We start from the raw sequence: 18,051 nt of genomic DNA, 5'->3' as shown, positions 1-18,051 counted from the left end.
ACCTTTGTGTAGAAACATCTCACTGAAAAGGTGATAGATTCTAAATCACGGTGGAAAGTTAAAAGTAGGCCACTTTCTGAGTCTAGATGTTGAAGATGCCATCTGCGTGCTAGGGATGGATATGCAGAACACAAAGACAGCAGCTTGTGAAATCGCTGGAGCTGTCTGGAAAGCAAAAGTATTTGTGAATTTCTCTTTAAAACTGGAATATAATCTGGTGTTTTTCTTGAGTTTAATCAGGTCCTGGTTAACAAAGAGGGCTTCCTGCATAGATTGCTGAATCAGCTTAGGAAAACTTCTAGAAATTTCTATTCTTCACAACTAAATCATGCTGGAAAGCACATACAGGTGCAACTGTAGCATTCAAGCTCACCTGGTTTTATTTTATTAAAAGCAGGTGAGGATGTAGTATCATAGGAGTGTATGATGTAGCATTTAGCTGCTCTTTTTAGGTACTTTTTTTTCTCCATTGAAGTACTCTACTCAAGGGATGGAACAACCCTAATATGAGGACAGGCTGAGAAAGATGGAGCTGTTAAGCCTGCAGAAGAGAAGGCTCCAAGGAGACCTCAGAGCAGCTTTGCAGTATCCAAAGGGGGGTATAAGAAGGGAGACAGACAGATTCTTTAGCATGGTCTGTTGTTACAGGACAAGGGGAAGAGGTTTCCAACTAAAAAAAAAGTGGAGATTTAGATTGGAATTGATTTGGAAAAGTTTTTTAGAGTACAGGTGGAGAGGTACTGGAACAGGTTGCCCAGAGAGGTGGTGGAGGCACTCAAGGTTAGGCTGGTTGGGGCTCTGAGCTCCTGATGGAGCTGTAGGTCTCCCTGTTCATGGCAGGGAGTTGAACTATAGGTGGCCTTTAAATGATCCCTTCCAAATCAAACAATTCTATGATTCTATCGTGAAAAAAAAGAAAAGAAAAAGAAACCTAAAAGAACATTGTGTCAAGTTTTCAATTCTGCTTTATTTTCTTCAACAAAACTCCAAAAACCCTCGTTTTCACCTAAGAGCTTCGTCCCTCTCAGCGGACGGGCTGTGTGGGTAGGGGCCCTGAGGTGACGCCGGGCAGCGCCACAAGCTGCAGCGCCGCACTCTTCCCGCGCGACCCACAGCAACCGCCGCCTTCCCGCCTCGCTGCGATTGGCCGCGCCGGGAGCAGGGACGGACGAGGCGCTCGGTGATTGGTGGTCAGGTCGGTGTGGGAGCGGGGCGGCAGCTCTTCAGGTACTCGGCGCCGCGACGGGCCCTGTGGGGACGCGGTTGGGCTCGGCTCCGCTCGGTGTTGGGCCGCTCCGCTGTAGCGGTGGGGCTCTGGGGGCCGACTGAGAGGAGGGAGCGCCTCTCCGCGCTCCTGCTACGTTCGGAAGCTTTATTTCAAGGTGAAAAGTGGTATATTCTAGAACTCTGTGTCTCTTGCCTTTAAGCCTTGCCACGGGGTGTAACCAGTAGTGTTGGTGCGCGTTTGTTACTTCTTTCTTCTCCTTTTTTTTTTTTTCCCTCTATTGTAAGTGTGACGCCATGCTGAGAGGAAAGCAGGAGGGCCCTGTGGATGGCGGCAACGAGGAGGAGCAGAAGAGGAGAAAGCTGAATGCTGTCAGGTGTCTGATTGAAGTTCTGGCATTATAATTATTGGGGAACAGCGCTGAGGGATGTGGGTAGTAATGTCTGTGCTGTGTGGTGTTGTGTTGTGAGTGCTTTCTTCTGTAATGTCTGTAAAATTAGCAGTCAGCTGTATGTGTGCATTTAGCACATAGGAGGCTTGGGGGAAAACGTTGTGAATGTCTTGGGATGTTACTGAGGTGTAAGGATATGAATATCTCATCTTCATCTGAAGTATCCTCTGATGTTATGTTCAGTGTATCATGAGTTGAATCTCTATATGGGATAGATGTGATTCATATAGTTACACAGTCAGTTTCCTAGTGGTGGTTATAGTGATCTGGTTTCCTAAAACCTCCAGTACTGTCATTGTGGGTGAGGAAGTGTTTCTGTAGGGGTAACTTGATTCTTCATTTACAAGGGATGAGTCACTTTTTGGTTTCTGGTTTGTGTCTCATGTACCAAACCTTCCTTCTGCATAACACTATTAGGTACAATTGGGCAGGCTGAGTTCTAAGTGGACTGTAATCAGCAGTATTTGTGTTATGTTGATGTCCCTAATGGCTTTAAACCATTATTTCTGAAGGCAATGCCTTAAGATTCTGGAAGAGGATTTCACAGGACTAAGTTGCAGGAGTGACTTGAGTCGTATCTCACAAGGTGAGTATGAGTGGTAATTTTTTTGGCTGTCCTATTCCCAGCGCTTTTGTGTGATGCAGTATTACTTATTCATTGACCTGCTCTGTGGTCTCCCAGTGACGATAGTAGGCTGCAAGGTGTGATTGAGGTTACTTTGATGCCTTCTCTTAAAAGTAGTAAATTCTGATGAGTTTGTCGTATGAGTATGTGCAAATACTTTATGAAACATGATTTTTTTTTCTTAGTATAGCTGTGTATTTTAAATGTATGTTTTCTTTTGCCTTATTATTTTCACTATCATATTTTTATTTTTGTAGTAGCAGTAGTACTAAGTACCTAATCATCAAACATAAGTAAGTTTTCTATAGTTTCCATATAACTCTTGTGTGTATATATGTGTGTGCTTACAGCATGGGTGTCCAACCTTTAGGCTTGGTCTGGGCCCTGTTGGGTAAAGAGGAATTATCTTGGGCTGTTTATACAGGCTCTGAAAGTAATGTTTCCTATTTATTTCTATGGAATAGCTACAAAGAGCACGATAACTGTTTGACAGAGCAAATTCTCAGCTGCAGAACTCTCTTTTTCAGCACAGTCATGACAACGAGCTAGGCATTTTCTCTAGCCACGAACAAGAGGCTGTGAGCTATGCTTGGAACAATCTGCACCAGTAGAGGTGACCCACTGTCACCACTGCTGAAATGCATCACCCACTGCCTCACTGTGCTCACATGCACTGTTTGGTCTCCATAAGCATTCAGCAAGCATTAGTGGCTGTCAGTGGGTGCCATTTTTTCCACATGGAGGAACTTGTCAGACTCCATTTTGTGAGACTGCTTCTCTGCTGCTGTCACATGTCTACAAATGTAACAGTATTACTGGGGAGGATCGGGTTCTACTGCCATACCACCACCATCTGCCTCTGATATTGTAGGCCAACAACATAAAATAGGAGGTGCTACTTATATACACGAGCTACATTATATATTTTGTGAGGACTGCTCCAAAAGTAACAAAACTTATTTTAATCTTCAGGTTTGGGGTTTTTTTTTTCCTAATTTTAAAAAATGAAAAATATAAACCGAGTGGGATATTTGACCTTGTTTTTGTAAAATTAATGAGTTAAAAGAGTCTGGTTAATAGAAGTAGCTGCAATTCCCAGTGAGTTCTCAAGGTGCTCATCAGAGATTTTTGACATATTATTCTTGTACTTCATCTGTGAAAGCAGTTCTTCACATATGTGTGTACTGCCAAAATGCCATAGTTGTGAAGCAAAGGATTCTCTCCTCTGTTAAGAGAGAAATTAGGAAGTCTGTAAAGAGGCACGATTGGGTTATTGAGTTGAATATCAGATGGTAACTCTAAATGTTCCAGTTGAAAATCTGTAGGTAATGTATTTATGTCAACTGAAAACAGTGTCACAAACTTGTATTTCTGTGTGACCCTGAAACCATTTTCACGTTCCCTCATTAAAACAGGAACTGTAGCTGTAAATTCTTCGCTGTTCAGAGTGCTGTATTTAGCCAGTGTCTCAAAATGCAAACAACTATTTGCCATCCATCAAGTCAGCACTGCCCTCCCTGCAGTGGTTTCAGTCACCACAGTGTTAATAGTGCACTGACAGTCCACTTGTTGAGCAATGGATGTGTGCCCAGTGCTACTGCATGGTGTAGAGCTGCTGCCTTTACAGTGGCATTTGCGGGCCATCATGGGCTGTACCAGGCTGTGTGGTAGACACATCTGACTTAAAATATGCCATCATAGATGTCAGTGTCCAAATTCCTGTTGACTTCACTAAGTTTACATGCAAAACTGCTGTAGTGATCGTGTATTTGTGATTGTCTAACTGGTTAAGATCCCTTCCAATTTAAATGCTCACAGTCAAGTGCTATCAATGCTTGCTTTTGCAGAGTTGTATGATGTTGTGAACAATGAAGAGTCTAACTTTTTGGGCTCCTCTTCTACAAAAGTAAGTTGATCTAAAGCTTTCTATTTAGAAGTCATTGTGTTGCTCTGAAATAGTGGTATTGCAAGGTCTTGTAGGTTGTTGTTGAATGTGGTTAAAGTAAGCTCAGCCCATTAGAGATAAGCATGTGCAGTCTGTGGCCTCCAGCTCTCCAACCAAGTCTTTGCTAGCACGTCTACAAGTGCAGCATGGCTATGAAAAGTTCAAAGCCTGGTTTTAGGAATACTTACTCTTTACATTTGCTGTTAGTGTTCCTTGTTGCCAGCTCTGTTCCACGTTTTTATTTTGCACATTACTATGTAAGAAAGGAACCGGTACACATAACCATTCTCCTTCTTCTGTCAGTTCCAAATAAAATGAGCTGTTAGAGTGGGTCCAGTGGAGGGCCACAGAGATGATCAAAGGGCTGGAGCACCTCCCATACGAGGGCAGGCTGAGAGAGCTGGGGCTGTTCAGCCCGGAGAAGGCTTCAAGGGGACCTTGTAGCAGCTTTCCAGTACCTGAGGGGGGCCTACAGGAAAGCTGGGGAGGGACTGTTGATAAAGGCAGGTAGCAACAGGATGAGTGGAAATGGCTTTTAATTGGAAGAAGGTAGATTTACATTAGACATCAGTTAGAAATTCCTGTGAGGTTGGTGAGATACTGGAACATGTTGCCCAACAAGGCTGTGGGTGCCTCCTCCCTGGAGACATTCAGGGCCAGGCTGGATGGGGCTGTGAACAATCTGGTCTACAGGGAGGTGTCCCTGCCTATAGCAGGGGGCAATTTGCTGAAGGTAGAATTGGATTTGTACAGTGTTTTATGATTGTTTGTATTTTTTTAACTGGATTTATATCTGTATTTGAACAACTGCTTTTTCCTTCTGTAGACCAAAGCTGATGTTAAACTTGAACTGAATGATGGCACCTCAGAAAGGTAAACCATTTTTTTTCATGTTGTTAGATGCCACAAAGGGTGGGAGGGGGGTGGTGGGAATGACTGAGCTGTTTCAACAGCTTTTTATTGACTAACTTCTTGGGTCTATTATCTCAATTAAAGATTTAAGCATATTAGTGCTAGTGTGTTCCCAGTATTGCTCTTTAGTGCTGCTAAAACACAACTGTGGGCATCAGACAAGCACTGAAGGCCTCCTGCATTTCTGATGTTCAAATGCAAGTCATATTTCATTGAAAGGCAAGGAGAAACAGGTCTGTTTTGGCACAGAAATACTTGGATCTGAAGGTTTTAAATAGTGTTCAAGGTAACTCCCTGATAAGAGATCCGAGGGAGAGTACAGAGCTGCTGAGACACCGCAAGCTCTGCATCACTGAGGTGTGTCCTCCAGCCCCTCCTGGTGCCTTTGCATATTTTGCTTAGGGTGACCAGTTCCAACTATGAAGGTTAGATGACAGCAAGGTTTTCTGGTCATATTCATGTAAATTACATTAATTTACATAAGTAGCTTACCTGTACATAAACTACAAGTGAGGCTATGTTTCCCTTACTGCCATTGCCATGGAGATTTATGTTGATAGAAATAAAAATAGTCACAGATGATCCTTAAAGTTCCTTTCAATGTATCTAAGAGATGAGTGCATGTAACATATATTGCTGAACTCAAAATTTAAGTTATGGCTGTCAGCCTTTGCAGTAAGGTTCTCCCAAGTTCTTTTGCAGTCCATTACGAACAAGCTAAGTGCAAGAACAACATGATCCTTCCTTGCTGCACTTTAGTTGGCTTTTGTAGGCTGCTTTTGTGAGAGTCTTGAAGGAGAGCTGGGATATGTCACCAATAGCGTTTAAGAGCTTTTCTGAGATGTCTGTAGATTGTTTTCAGTTAATCTGTCATTTATTAGATTTTTTTAACAGCCTCATCAATGTTTGATGAGATATCTGAAAGAAAACAATTGGGCAACAAATGAAAAATAAATGGCTGGAGTCTTAATAGTTATACATGTTACTTTAATCAAGAGCAAAAAAATCATTACTGCCTTGTAAGCTTTTGTTCTGCCTTGCCAAAATTGTCATATAAAATAGTAGATGCTGCAGATCAATTTAAAGATGATAGTGGTAGGGAGGAAACTTCAACATGAGGTATGTCTAGTGTATCACCACGTGAATTCAACTCTGTGTACATGTACTTAATGAAATGTTTGGAGAGACCCAATTGAGTAATAAATTCTGGGGGGATGTTTGTTATTTTATTGCAAATGTGTAGATTTTTCCTTGCGGTTTTGTTTTGCAGGCCCTTTAGATCTATCACTGGAGAGAAAAATGTTCAGCGCTCGGTTTCCTCAAGCAGTGGGCAGAAGCCTAAACTAGCTCTCGCTCCATCCACAGACACAGTGTGTTCATGTTCCATTTTCTTATATTTGCACTTAATATTTTCATGTGCATTGTTAATACTGCACTACTTAAATACAGAAGTTTGCAACTTCAGTAGTTCAGAGTTGATGTGGATTTCAAGTGCAGCTAGTTTGTTATTGAGATAACAGAATGAATTCTGCTTGCACCTAATCAGACAATAGCAGGAGAGAAGAAATTTCTTCAATTTGGCCTGCTTTCTTTGCTTTGTATTAGTAATTTTGTGTTGGTTTTTCTTGCTGTGTTTGTCAAACACAATGTGCTGTGTTTGATTTTCATTATTCTGTGTGTATGCCAATAAAGCGTGTATATTAAGTAGAATATGATGCAGAAACAGATCCTTTAGGAAATCGTGATGCCCACCTCAAGTGCTTGTCTGTCAAAATGGCAAATAAGTTTAACCCATGTTGTGTTCTAGTCACTCAAGCAACTCACTATTCGTTGTTTCCTTAGGAGAATGAAACTACAGAAGATATTGATAAAGCTTTGTGGGCAGGTGTTTGTAATCTCAGCTGCTTACAAAATGCGCATGAGGTGGGTGGAAATAACATTACAGGATTTTCTTAATTAAATATTACCCAACGTGAAAGCTTTTTGTTTAGAGAGATTCCATACAAATGCATTGTTAAAACATGCTCTCTGTGACTTTGTTTCATCATCTTCTGTACTTAGGTATTAACACTTTCTGTGGGTGTACTGCATTAAACTCCAGAGCGAATGGAGTACCTGTGTGTAACTCAAAGTTACTGGGTCAGTCCATACTTCGAGCAGAGCTGTGTATAAGGCAGTCTTTGAGTGTTACACACGCTTTTCCTTGAATCAGGCTGAAAATCAGCATTCACTTATACTCTGACCTCTGACTTAACTCTCTTTTATTTTGCTCTGTTTTGGATATGAAGATGGAAATTATCTGTGGACAACAGAAAATAGTGCTTTCCTGGAACAGGCATGATACAAAAGTCCATGTATTTTTATTCACAATGCAATAAAGAATTCTGAAATACTGGATAATGCTGTTAAGAGATTTTACTAGATGTACTGTATGCTTCATTAACAATTACTATTTCTTTTGTACTTTTCCATGGCACATTTACTAAGAATTAAAACCTGCATTTCTGTGTCTTCTATTTACTTACATTTTATGTGTATTTTAAGATAGACAGGCATAGAAATGTTCAGTGATCCAAAAGCTTAAAGCCAGACTCATTTTAGTAATCGTGGCATTGAAGTGTCTTTAAGACTTGCCCAGGGCCACATCCAGGCAGCTTCAGAAAACCTCTGAGGAGGAGAATGCACAGCCCTGGGCAGCCTGCACCAGTGCTTTGTCACCCACACAGCACAGAAGGGCTTCTGGTGCTCAGAAGAAGCCTCATGGAGGCCACTTCGTATGTTTTTGTTTGAAACTAGAAGTTAGATAAAGCAGTAAGTGTTAATGGGCTCCTGACTCTTGTTGTGTACTATTTATATAATCATCTTATGATTGTTTTCTTTCTTTATACAAGCCACGGTGCACTTCAGTGTTACTTTCTGCAGTTTATCACTGTCTTTCTGTTAATTATTCTGTTTTGTTCTGAATTTAAAATTGGAAAAAAATAACATGAATAATGACAAATACATGTTTATTCTGTGTTGAATGAAATAGGTGCTAAAATGCTTGGAACTGGAAGTGAAGCAGGAAGGAGACAAAGTTGCAGAAACTATGGATAGAAAATTTGATGAACTTACTACTTCAGTCCTGTCCAGGTAGTATTCTCTTCTGTATGGAGGGTGCAAGTTGTTTCAAGAGTTTCCAATATTCATCAAAGCATTTAAATAAGGCTTTTGAAATTTTTCTGCACTATTTTTGCATGTTCGTAATGGTATTTTACTTCCTGGAGCTAGTTTGCATAGTTGGAAAACAGTAGCATATACAGCCTCTGCTTTTCAGAAAAAAAGAAAAAAAAATTCTCGTAGTATTAATGATGGTCAGTTTAACAGCAAGGAAAGCTTAAAAAAATTTACTTTCTGCAAATGTTGATTAGAAGGGATTCGTATTTCTTCGTCTTCAAGAACATTTGTCTCTCACATTCATGTAGAGATACTTTAAGTGCTGTGTTCCTTTGTTTTAAAGCTTAGTACTCCAGAATTACATCTGAAAGGAAGATCTTAAAACTGCATTGTAAAATCTAGCAGTTTAGATGTCTCCTGGATGTGTATGGAATTTTTTGTAGGCTTGAGAGGGATTATGATTTTAAATATAGAAAAATCATTCCTTCCGAGGAAAGGGCTTTTCATTGTAAAGTCTCTTAAAGTTCTTTGCTCTTTGTGACGTCTCTGTTGGCTTTCTATGTTGTCTGCTTTTTACTGTGTGAAGAAAACAATGTTTGTGTGAGATGCATCTAGTTATTATAACTATTAATTGCATTTCATAGTCAGGAGTTTGAACCTGATGCAGTGAGTGCTCAATAAATTTCAGAAAAGTAATGTTTTTTATACAGGAAAAGGAAACTCCATGCAGAATTAGTGAAGAGCATTGACGACTACAATGTTGGTATTGCAGCAGCTAAGCAGTACATTGAAGAGAAGAAAAAATGCTTGATTGGTGCCATTAGGATTGCAAAGGAATTAAAGATCACACCTTCTGTGAGAACCTATTGTGACCTGACTCAGGTAGGTAAGATTTGGTAACAGACAATACAGATCTGAATGTGAGAATTTTCATACTGTTTTTATGTTTGCTGACTTAAGAACAGATTTTTGCAGTTATGTGTTCTATACACCTCTGCATGCACCCTGCCAGTTCCAGTTTGATCTTGGTCACAAATCTGAATCTTGCTATTGACATGAAACAAAAAAGATGGTCTGTCCCTCAGTGTGCTTCCATTATCTGTAATGGCTGCTGGAGGAGAATGAGAAGAAACTAAGACAGAGCTGTTCATTGAAATGGTAGTGTTGTCAAGATTTCAGGCTCATCGCAAGCCTTGCCCATTCTGGAGGTCTGCAGCCTTCTCACTCATTCTAGCCCTTTGCTTCTGTGATTCCTCTATGTTATGACTATTAGTAACAGAAATGCATGGTACCTCCTGTAGTGTGTCAGACCAAAGCTCCATCCAGTGATGTCACCTCTCTTCGCAAATGGAGGGGAAAAGATATTTGGAGGAATTGTCTGCGAACTTGGGCATTTCATTTGGAGTTCTTTTAATCTTTGTGTTAAGCAAAATCATGGAATCATTATTTATTGCTCCCTAGCCATTTTTCCATGCAGTTTGATTTTTAGACTGTCATTTTTCCTGCGTCCAGTGTCATTTCCCACGTGCAGAAGCTTGGTGTTCCACATCTGACCCAGATGTGATATATCCCTTACACCTCTCTTTTTGGTATTTGGTGCCCACCATTATTCTCCCTTTTTATTTAGTCATCACCTTCCAAGTGGCTCAGTGCAACAGAATAATCAACTCCTGCTTCTAGTTATGTGGTGTGGTTAGAGTCCCCAGCTGTGAGTGTTAGTAATGCAGGAAGGCCTAACTAAGAACTGGCTACTGCCTTCTAATGAGCGTGTTTCTGGGTGAGACTTTTTCTGTAGAATTAGAGGTGTTTCATTCTGACCTTTTCAAAGGTTCCTGCATTACTTGCTTTTTGTATAATACTGTCATGGTTTTGTAATACCAACCAGAACTTTGCTTGCTAATTTCAGGTTATTCGTGATTTGACGTTACCAGTTGATACTGAGCTCTTGAGAGTGAAGAGTTTGAAGGAAAAAACAGTTCCAAGGTAAAGGACTGAAGTGGGTGGTATATTGAGAGTTAAATGAATGCACTGGGTTTGTTTTTAAGTGTAAAAACTTTTCTGTTAAATGTAAAGCAGCAGAAATCAAGCTGATTGATTTGCGCAGTTCAAAAAAACATTAGTTCAGGCACGTACAAATGCATTGCTGGAAAGGCAGAATTGCTTTCATCTTAGATATCCATTAACCTAAAATTTGCCAATGTGTAGAAAAATACATATGCATTGAAAATACTCTTTGACAGAAGTCTGCCACTTCTAAACTTAGTCCCCTTCCCTTAAAACTAGAAGTGTGAAGGGAAAATGTTCAATTCTTATTCTTGAAAACTGTCCTTACCTGCTGCAGAGATGAATGTTTCTTGGAGTCTGAGAGGAGTAAGATGACTGATGGGTCAAGTAAATGGAAAAAAAACTGAGCAAGTAAATGTGGGAGTGCCCTGTGCACGAGAAATAAAAAGCAAGGGAAGGCAGGAGAATTTTTGTTACATATGTATGTGGAAACAAATGAGCATCAAAGTTCACAGGAGTGGAAGAATGAAACCAGAGTAATTAAATCTCTTTTTACCTGTCCATGTCAGTTTTGTGCTGAAAAGCATCACATGTCTGTATCACTAGCAGTTTAATACATTTGTGGTGATGGCTGTGATTGTTTTTCTCTCGAGATTCATCCTGAACACGGATGAGATTATGTCATTATTACAGAACATGGGGAAAATTGAATGGGAAACATCGGTATCGTAAGTATTTTTTTTTAGTGAAGAGTAACAGGTATAGTAATTTACTAAGTACAGTAATCTTTTAATGGTTAAGTATGTATTGGAGAGTAAGTTGGGGAAAAAAAAGCTAGTGCTTATTAGTTTGTGTATATATAGTGCTTATTAGATGTATAATGAACCAAACTAAAACCTGAGCTATTTGTCTTTCAGTCAGTACTTCAGTTGATCCAATTAGAGTTTCAGTTTTGATGCTTCTGTTGTACTTCTTTTTTCACACAACTATTATCTCCCTATATAAGTTTTCAATGTTTGCTTTATGTGTGCTTTTCACTTATGGTGTTTATGGACAGCAATAGAAACGTTTATCATTTCAGCATATGAAAATTGGCTCACGTTACTTTAAATAAATCTTTCAAATCAGAGGCAAACACTGGAATTTGCTGTGTTTTGGCTTTGTAATCTTGAATTCTGGGTTGTCACAGACCCAAATAAATGACTTAAGATGAACAAGAAGGGAAATACTTTCAAGACTACAATTGCTTTTACATTATTTGTCTCCTAGATGTATTTTTTCTTTCAGCTTTAGACAAAAACTTGAGAGAATGTGGAATGCACTTGCTGTGAGGGCTTCCCTGATTAGCTCTGGTTATATTAAAAAGTGTTACTATGTGTTGTAACTGTCAGTATTAGGGCATTTAGAAGGCCTTTTGACTTTAACGTGAACTGTCTATCATGCTGCTAATGTTTCTCGAGTACTCCATGCTGTGTGTACTCAGCTGTGCCCAAGAATGTGTACTCAGTAGGTGCCAATCCTGTTTAGGCACCAGAAATTGTATTACTGTTCTGCTGTCCTGATATTCAAATACCATATAATAGAGTTTATTTCAGCCAGCATTTATGAGGTGTTTTCAGCATACAAGGGTGTTGTTTTAATAAAACCTGCACTTTGACTTGTGTGTTTCTCTGAAAACAGACTGGGTTAATTTATCTCATTTTCCCAAATACAGTGAAGATAATGGACAACATGCTCTTGCCTTTGATGACAGAGAAAATATACTGAGCTCTGATAACCAGTCACCTGTAGACAATATGTTTCCAGTACACAAAAGAGAAAGTAAAGAAAAGACTCTGCCTAATAAATGCGTTCACGAAGAAGTGAAAAAGACTGAGGAATCACTTTCTGTGGTACCTCATGAAGGCTTTACGAGTATTCATGCTGTATCCAAGGTTCCATCCACCCCTGACGTAATAATAGAAGAAATATATGAAGGTAATCTAGAAAGTAAGCTTCTGAATACCTGAGGCTTTCAGTTTTTGGATGTCAAGTATTGTTATTGATTGTGCTTGTAGCTATCTCAGAACAAAGTCTTTAATGATGCTTGTATTTCATGATCTTTTGAATTACTCCAGTACACTTTTTTTTGTCCTTCTTTAGCTTAGCTAAGCGAAAACTTCCAGAAGTTCTCCTGAACAAGAGTTAGGAGTGTCCCTTGCCCTTCTCAGTCATTCAAGCCCTTTTTGACTTTCTGTCACTGGTTTGTGGAGGGTGTGTTTCTGGCAGTTCCCTGGGTTTCTGAATCTAAGGCATTGTCATAACTGGCAAGTACAGTTAAGTTCTTCAGTTTGTCAGGTTTTTTCTGGACTCTGTTATTAACAAAATAGCTGACAGGTCTGGGAAGTGACCCTTTCCCTCTAATAGGCACTTCTGAGACTGAATCTAGAATGCAGTATGCAGTTTTGGAGCCTACAGTACTGAAATGAGTATACTTGAATGAGTCCAGCAGAGCCTACCAGGCTTGAGTCAAGGAGGTTCACAGTAGTGGGGCAGAAGGTACTAAGAACATCTCAGAACATGAAAAATTCCACTTAGATAACAGGAAATAAAAGTATCACAGGGCTGGTCAGTAACTAGCTCAGCTGATGATAATGAGAAGAGTAGTGTATAAGCAGCTGATGTTACTGAAATGGATGGAACGATTTATGATCAACAGTCACTGTTTGAGAGTAGTTTGAGTGACTACAGAATTTGTGGAGTACCCAGGAAGTATTTTTGGATGGTTTGCTGTTGAAGTGGGAAGGGCCTGAAATTCTTTCATCTTTGAATGATACAGATTTGTTTCCTTCAATAACAGCTAAACTGGTACTGATTTAGTGACAGAGGCTGCAGGCTGTTAAGAGAAAGTCAGGATTAGGTTTTCACATGATCTCAGGGAATGCTTATGGAAAAGTAGATTTTTGTTTGATACTGTTGAATCCAGTGTGTTTCAGGCAGAAGGTGTTACCTGTACTCAAAGGTAGAAGATGGCTATTATGACATCAAATCTTCAGACTTGATTAGTGTTTGTAGTGAATGATAGCCTGAGGTTGCCTTTCCATGGACTGTAAAAGAGCAGTAATGGTAGATGAGGTCACTTGCCATCTGTTAATAAGGATGTTGCATGACTCGCTGATTTTTTTCATTTATTTATTTTTAAAAAAAATTCTTAGAGCAGGCAAGGGTTTATTTCTAGAAGCCAGTATAGCTAAACATGTAAGTTTTATATTTGGGGTTGGGTCTGGTCCTTCCCTAAAGCTTTTCTTTCCTCAAGCTGCTCACCACTGAATGGTAGTAGTCTTTTTCACTGCCCTTTGTCACTCAGTTGTAAGTTGAGGTGTTTGTTTTTTACAGATATTGTTTTTCAAAGGTCTTGCTATATGTGCTCCATCAGTGAATAATCTCGCCTTTCTACAGGACCTAAATGCCTGTATTCTTTTTAGTCTGATAATGATGATAAGCCCTTACGTTTCTGTTCAGTGGTCTTGTTTCCTCCTATGTTCATAGGGGAATATTAGTTTCTTCAGATCCCAGTAAATCCCAGTATATCTGTTTCCTGAGAGCAAAGGGATTCCTGCCTATGTTGGCAGGTTCTGTGCCCTCTCTGAAACAACAGAACTCAGAGAATTCACTATTTTCGATTCACATTGCATTGAACTACAGGTAAATGCAGGTTACCAGCTATTACAGCTATTCCTGACACTGAATGCTGAATATTTTAGCTACCTGTTGTCGCTCCACTTATATCCTTGCAGGAGTTCATGATGTGGTAGATAAAAACTTCTGCCTCAGCTGCTGAGTGCTGTACTCATGTATGTAGATAAATACAGTCCTTTGTGCTTCAGGGCAGAGTATGTTCTGGATTGCCTTCCAGAAGGATGTATTCCAGGGATACTGCTGTCATGTTGTCTGTAGGAATTATAAGATCCTCCTAGAGCTGAATCTTAAGGTCACTTCTACAAGCAGTTTAGGCATGACATGAAATTCTTCCAGCCTTCAAGGAAATCTCCAATAATTTATGGCCTTAAGAACACATTATCTGTACTCCGACCTACCAAGCAGGTAGGTTGGTAGGTACAGATAATGTGTTCTTAAGGCCATGTAAATATCCAAAAGCTATAAAACATTGAGAAACTGGCAAATAGCCAACAGCAGAGGCTGTTAGAGGACAGATGTCAGGTGACACTGGTGGCCTTAGCAGCTGCTTGTAGTCATGGATAAGTGTCCTTGGAGCTCCCTGCACATCTGTACAATCACTGTCTACCATTCTTGAATATCAAAATGGAGTGACTGTCCAAATAGTTCAGTGGTTGAGAGGATACCTGCTTTGGGATGGATGGATGAGGCTTTTGTTTGTTGGTATTGTCAGTGTACTGCAAAGGCAGAAAACATAACTTCTGATGGAATAAACAGGTGCTCTAGTAGCATGGATACAACTGTTATGAAATTTTCATGGTTTTGTAGCTTATTACTGTAATATGAATCACTTGATCGTGTTGGCTGCTCTACTGCATATGTATAAAAATTAACTGAATTAATTATTTTTTTTTTCCTAAAACAATAAAACAGAGTTGCCCACAGAAAATCATCATGAAAAACAGAGGAAGAAACTTGACAAGGAGGAAACATACTCTGAACACAAAGCTGGTTGGTTGTTTTGGTTTGTTTTTTCTGTCTGGTAAACAGATAATTTGTTTAAAAGAAATAAATTACCCACCCTGTAGATAGTGAGGCAAAGCTCTGAAATTACTTGCAGAACTAGACATATGCATCAGCATTTTAATTGAGATTAGAAATGTACTTAGAAACAGAGATTCTGATTTTGGCCTGTTCACATGTATTTGCTCACATGTAAGAGCACTCTTGGGTCACATGAATTACTTTCAGTTAAATCGATCTGTGAATTGCTTATCCTGCTGATAAGTCATGCTTAGCACCAGCAGTTTTACCCTGCGGAGGTGTTCCCTGATCGTCTCAATTCCAAACTGTGTTGTCTTTCAAGATCATAGAATGGTCTGGGTTGAAAAGGACTACAAAGATCATCTAGTTCCAACCCTCCTGCTATGTGCTGGGTTGCCACCCACCAGACCAGGCTTCCCAGAGCCAAATCCAGCCTAGCCTTGAATGCTTAGAGGGATGGGGCATCCACAGTCTGATTGGCCAACCTGTTCCAGTGTGTCACCATCCTCTTTGTGAAAAAAATTACTCCTAATATCTAACCTGAACTTCATACTTAATTGGAAGATGTAATACACCACTTCTCAAGCAACTCTTGTAAACTCAACATTGACAGTGTTCTCAGCACATGGCAGACACTCAATGTATTAGTGCATCTTATGGGCAGTTGGACCCATTTTTTTAAACCAATAGTTCATTGAGTTTTGAACTGTTGCTTCTCCCCATGTATGTTTAGTATTCCGAATTATGAGTGAACTTGTTCCAAACTGAGTAATTCGATTACTTCATTCTCAAATTCTGCAGACATCATTGAGTGTAGTAGTAATAAAGGTTAAGCAGAGATCCTAGTATTGAGGAAGAAGGAAACTGGCACAAAAAGCAGATGGAGAAGGAAGCAGATCTGTGTCACGATGTTAGCAAAGAAAAGATAGTAAGAAAATGCACTTTTGCTTCTGTGTTTTGGCATCAGACTCATGTAAAAGCACTCCTAAGCTATCTGTTTTGTCTCAAGTACGTTGTAAATCCACTGACAGAATAGTTAGGAGATGGTGTCTTCTATCATGGGTGATGTGGAAGAGTTAGTGTACCAGTAAGTTAATGTTCTAACTCGTTTGGACTTCAACTTGGATGCTGTTATTCACTATTGGAGATGTCCAAGAATAATGGGTCTGTTCTGGATGCTACATTTCTTAAGTTTGAAAAGTACAGTTCAACGTACTTTCCCTGTTTTAAATGCTGGATTCTTTATATCATTTTTGGTCATGGTTGGCTGTGATGTACAGGAGCACAGGAGTTGAGTTCTTCAGATTTATCAGTTACCTGCACCCAAGCCAGTCATTCAGGTGGCATTGGATACAGTAGAGATGGCAACTGCTTGTTGTTTTGTTGAAACAGGCTTTCCAGTTGTTGCAAGAGTTGTGTTGTTAAATACCATTGCAGGAACTGAGATGCTGGGCTTCTGAGCCATTCAGGTTAAGTGTACAAAGCTCTCTAATGTGCTTTGTAAAAGCCTCTTAGACTACTGTTAAATAAAGGGGGTAAAAGATCTGAATTACCTACTGAAAATCAAGAGGCCATTTTGTAAGAAGTGAGACAGCATTTAGTTTTGTGGAGTGGTTTAAGGGAGATAAATCTTAGTAATGGAAAGCAGATTTAATTGGGTTCCAAGTACATAATTCATTCGAAGCAAGTAGGAACAAGCTGTTTTGGGTTGGAAGGTGTTTGTGGTTATAAGATGTCATGATTGCAATATAAACCTGGTCACATGTGCAGTAATACCTCTTGGAACCACTTTAATGGTGTTTTATGTGTTATCTGTCTTGCTCAGATTCAACAGAACTAGTGTTTGTAAGTCATGTTGTGAATCCATGCCACTTCTATGTTCGGCGCTACTCACAGAAGAAAGAAGGTGCTTTTTTGGAGATGAAATTGAATAATTTCTGCTGTAATAAAAGTTCATATTTCTTGCCTTCAGATATTTTGGAACCAGGTAAATTCAATGTCTGAAACATTTTTTTTAAAGCTTGAATTAGCTATAAAATACTATCTTCCATAATGTCTTCTTCAGTAAAATATTCATTCTTTATTTCTTCTTTCCATTTTCCATTCACTGACCTTGGAAAGCGGTCTAGGATGTTCAAAAATCTGTAGTTAATGGGGGATTGGAAGGGAGTGTTATTCTGTACTGTTCTGTAAAGTGGATTTAAATCACACAAATGTAAGTCATAGAAGAAAAGAACACATCTAAAGTTCTTTAATGATTTCAGTGCTTCAAGTAACTAAAATTATGAGAAAGAGAGGTTTTAACTGCTAAAGTTTTCCAACGTTGGTTGATACTTTTAACCATTAAGGTCTTTTTGAGTATGCATATTTTAATGACTAGACCAGATTAGTTCTTCAGATACTTCAGTAAGTGCTTTGTCTTAATGCAGTAACTCTGTATAATGCTATATTCCTTTCTGGGGGGATAGATGGTTTTGTTTACAGTTCACTAACAGTATAGGAACTACTCTGGAAGTAAAAATGAAAAACAGTATATAATACAAGTAAAACAGTATATAATAATACATGGCTGAGTCATGACGACTGTCTGTGCCTCACGTGTTGCTGTTTCTAGAAGGTGCTCAGAAAAGTGAATAAGTATGGCGTAATCCTGAGTTGAGAGTATAACTGAAAATTAGCTTGGAAAGGATCGATAGTTTTACTGGAGCTGTTTTCTTTGTGAATTTTGAAGATAGCACATCCAAACTCTGAGTTTATGCAGAAGTAGGGAGCTTGTAGGAATGTGTGCATTTTGGAACCTTCTGATGTTGTGAGGAAGTGTAGTTTAGACTTTTTTCATGTGGTTGGGTTTATGTAAATTTTGGCTCTATTATTTGCAAATGAACTAGACTTTAAAGGGTTTTGGCATTTCAGTTAAAGATATGGAACACTTGCCAGAAATTAATTTCTGAATACAAGCCAGTCACCTGCAAGCTGTGCAGACTCTGTAAATGAGTGTGGGGAGAGCTTCTATCAGATAGTAAGGCAGGGTT

At 39.4% G+C, this 18,051-nt stretch overlaps 1 protein-coding gene across 3 annotated transcripts in view; it reads left to right on the top strand.

The window, feature by feature from the left end:
* Window positions 1–1,233: 1,233 nt before the first annotated feature.
* RNF17 (ring finger protein 17) overlaps window positions 1,234–18,051 on the top strand; it is a 40,039-nt gene continuing 23,221 nt past the window's right edge. Inside the window, exons 1-14 of one of the 3 annotated variants that reach the window (XM_015852192.2) lie at window positions 1,234–1,382; window positions 1,513–1,601; window positions 2,189–2,262; window positions 4,149–4,207; window positions 5,073–5,119; window positions 6,429–6,528; window positions 7,001–7,081; window positions 8,190–8,290; window positions 9,025–9,196; window positions 10,221–10,297; window positions 10,972–11,046; window positions 12,033–12,295; window positions 14,909–14,986; window positions 16,845–17,006. In XM_015852192.2, the coding sequence (XP_015707678.1) occupies window positions 1,522–1,601; window positions 2,189–2,262; window positions 4,149–4,207; window positions 5,073–5,119; window positions 6,429–6,528; window positions 7,001–7,081; window positions 8,190–8,290; window positions 9,025–9,196; window positions 10,221–10,297; window positions 10,972–11,046; window positions 12,033–12,295; window positions 14,909–14,986; window positions 16,845–17,006 (1,369 nt within the window). In that variant the 5' untranslated portion in view covers window positions 1,234–1,382; window positions 1,513–1,521. Of the gene's footprint in view, window positions 1,393–1,512; window positions 1,602–2,188; window positions 2,263–4,148; window positions 4,208–5,072; window positions 5,120–6,428; window positions 6,529–7,000; window positions 7,082–8,189; window positions 8,291–9,024; window positions 9,197–10,220; window positions 10,298–10,971; window positions 11,047–12,032; window positions 12,308–14,908; window positions 14,987–16,844; window positions 17,007–18,051 lie in introns of all 3 variants that reach the window. The other 2 variants (XM_015852191.2, XM_032442169.1) reach the window with 2 other exon arrangements.

Source organism: Coturnix japonica, chromosome 1 (assembly GCF_001577835.2).
Source record: "Coturnix japonica isolate 7356 chromosome 1, Coturnix japonica 2.1, whole genome shotgun sequence".
Taxonomy (NCBI): domain Eukaryota; kingdom Metazoa; phylum Chordata; class Aves; order Galliformes; family Phasianidae; genus Coturnix; species Coturnix japonica.
The sequence above is the reverse complement of the archived record's forward strand: the minus strand, read 5'-3'. Positions and strand labels throughout refer to the sequence as shown.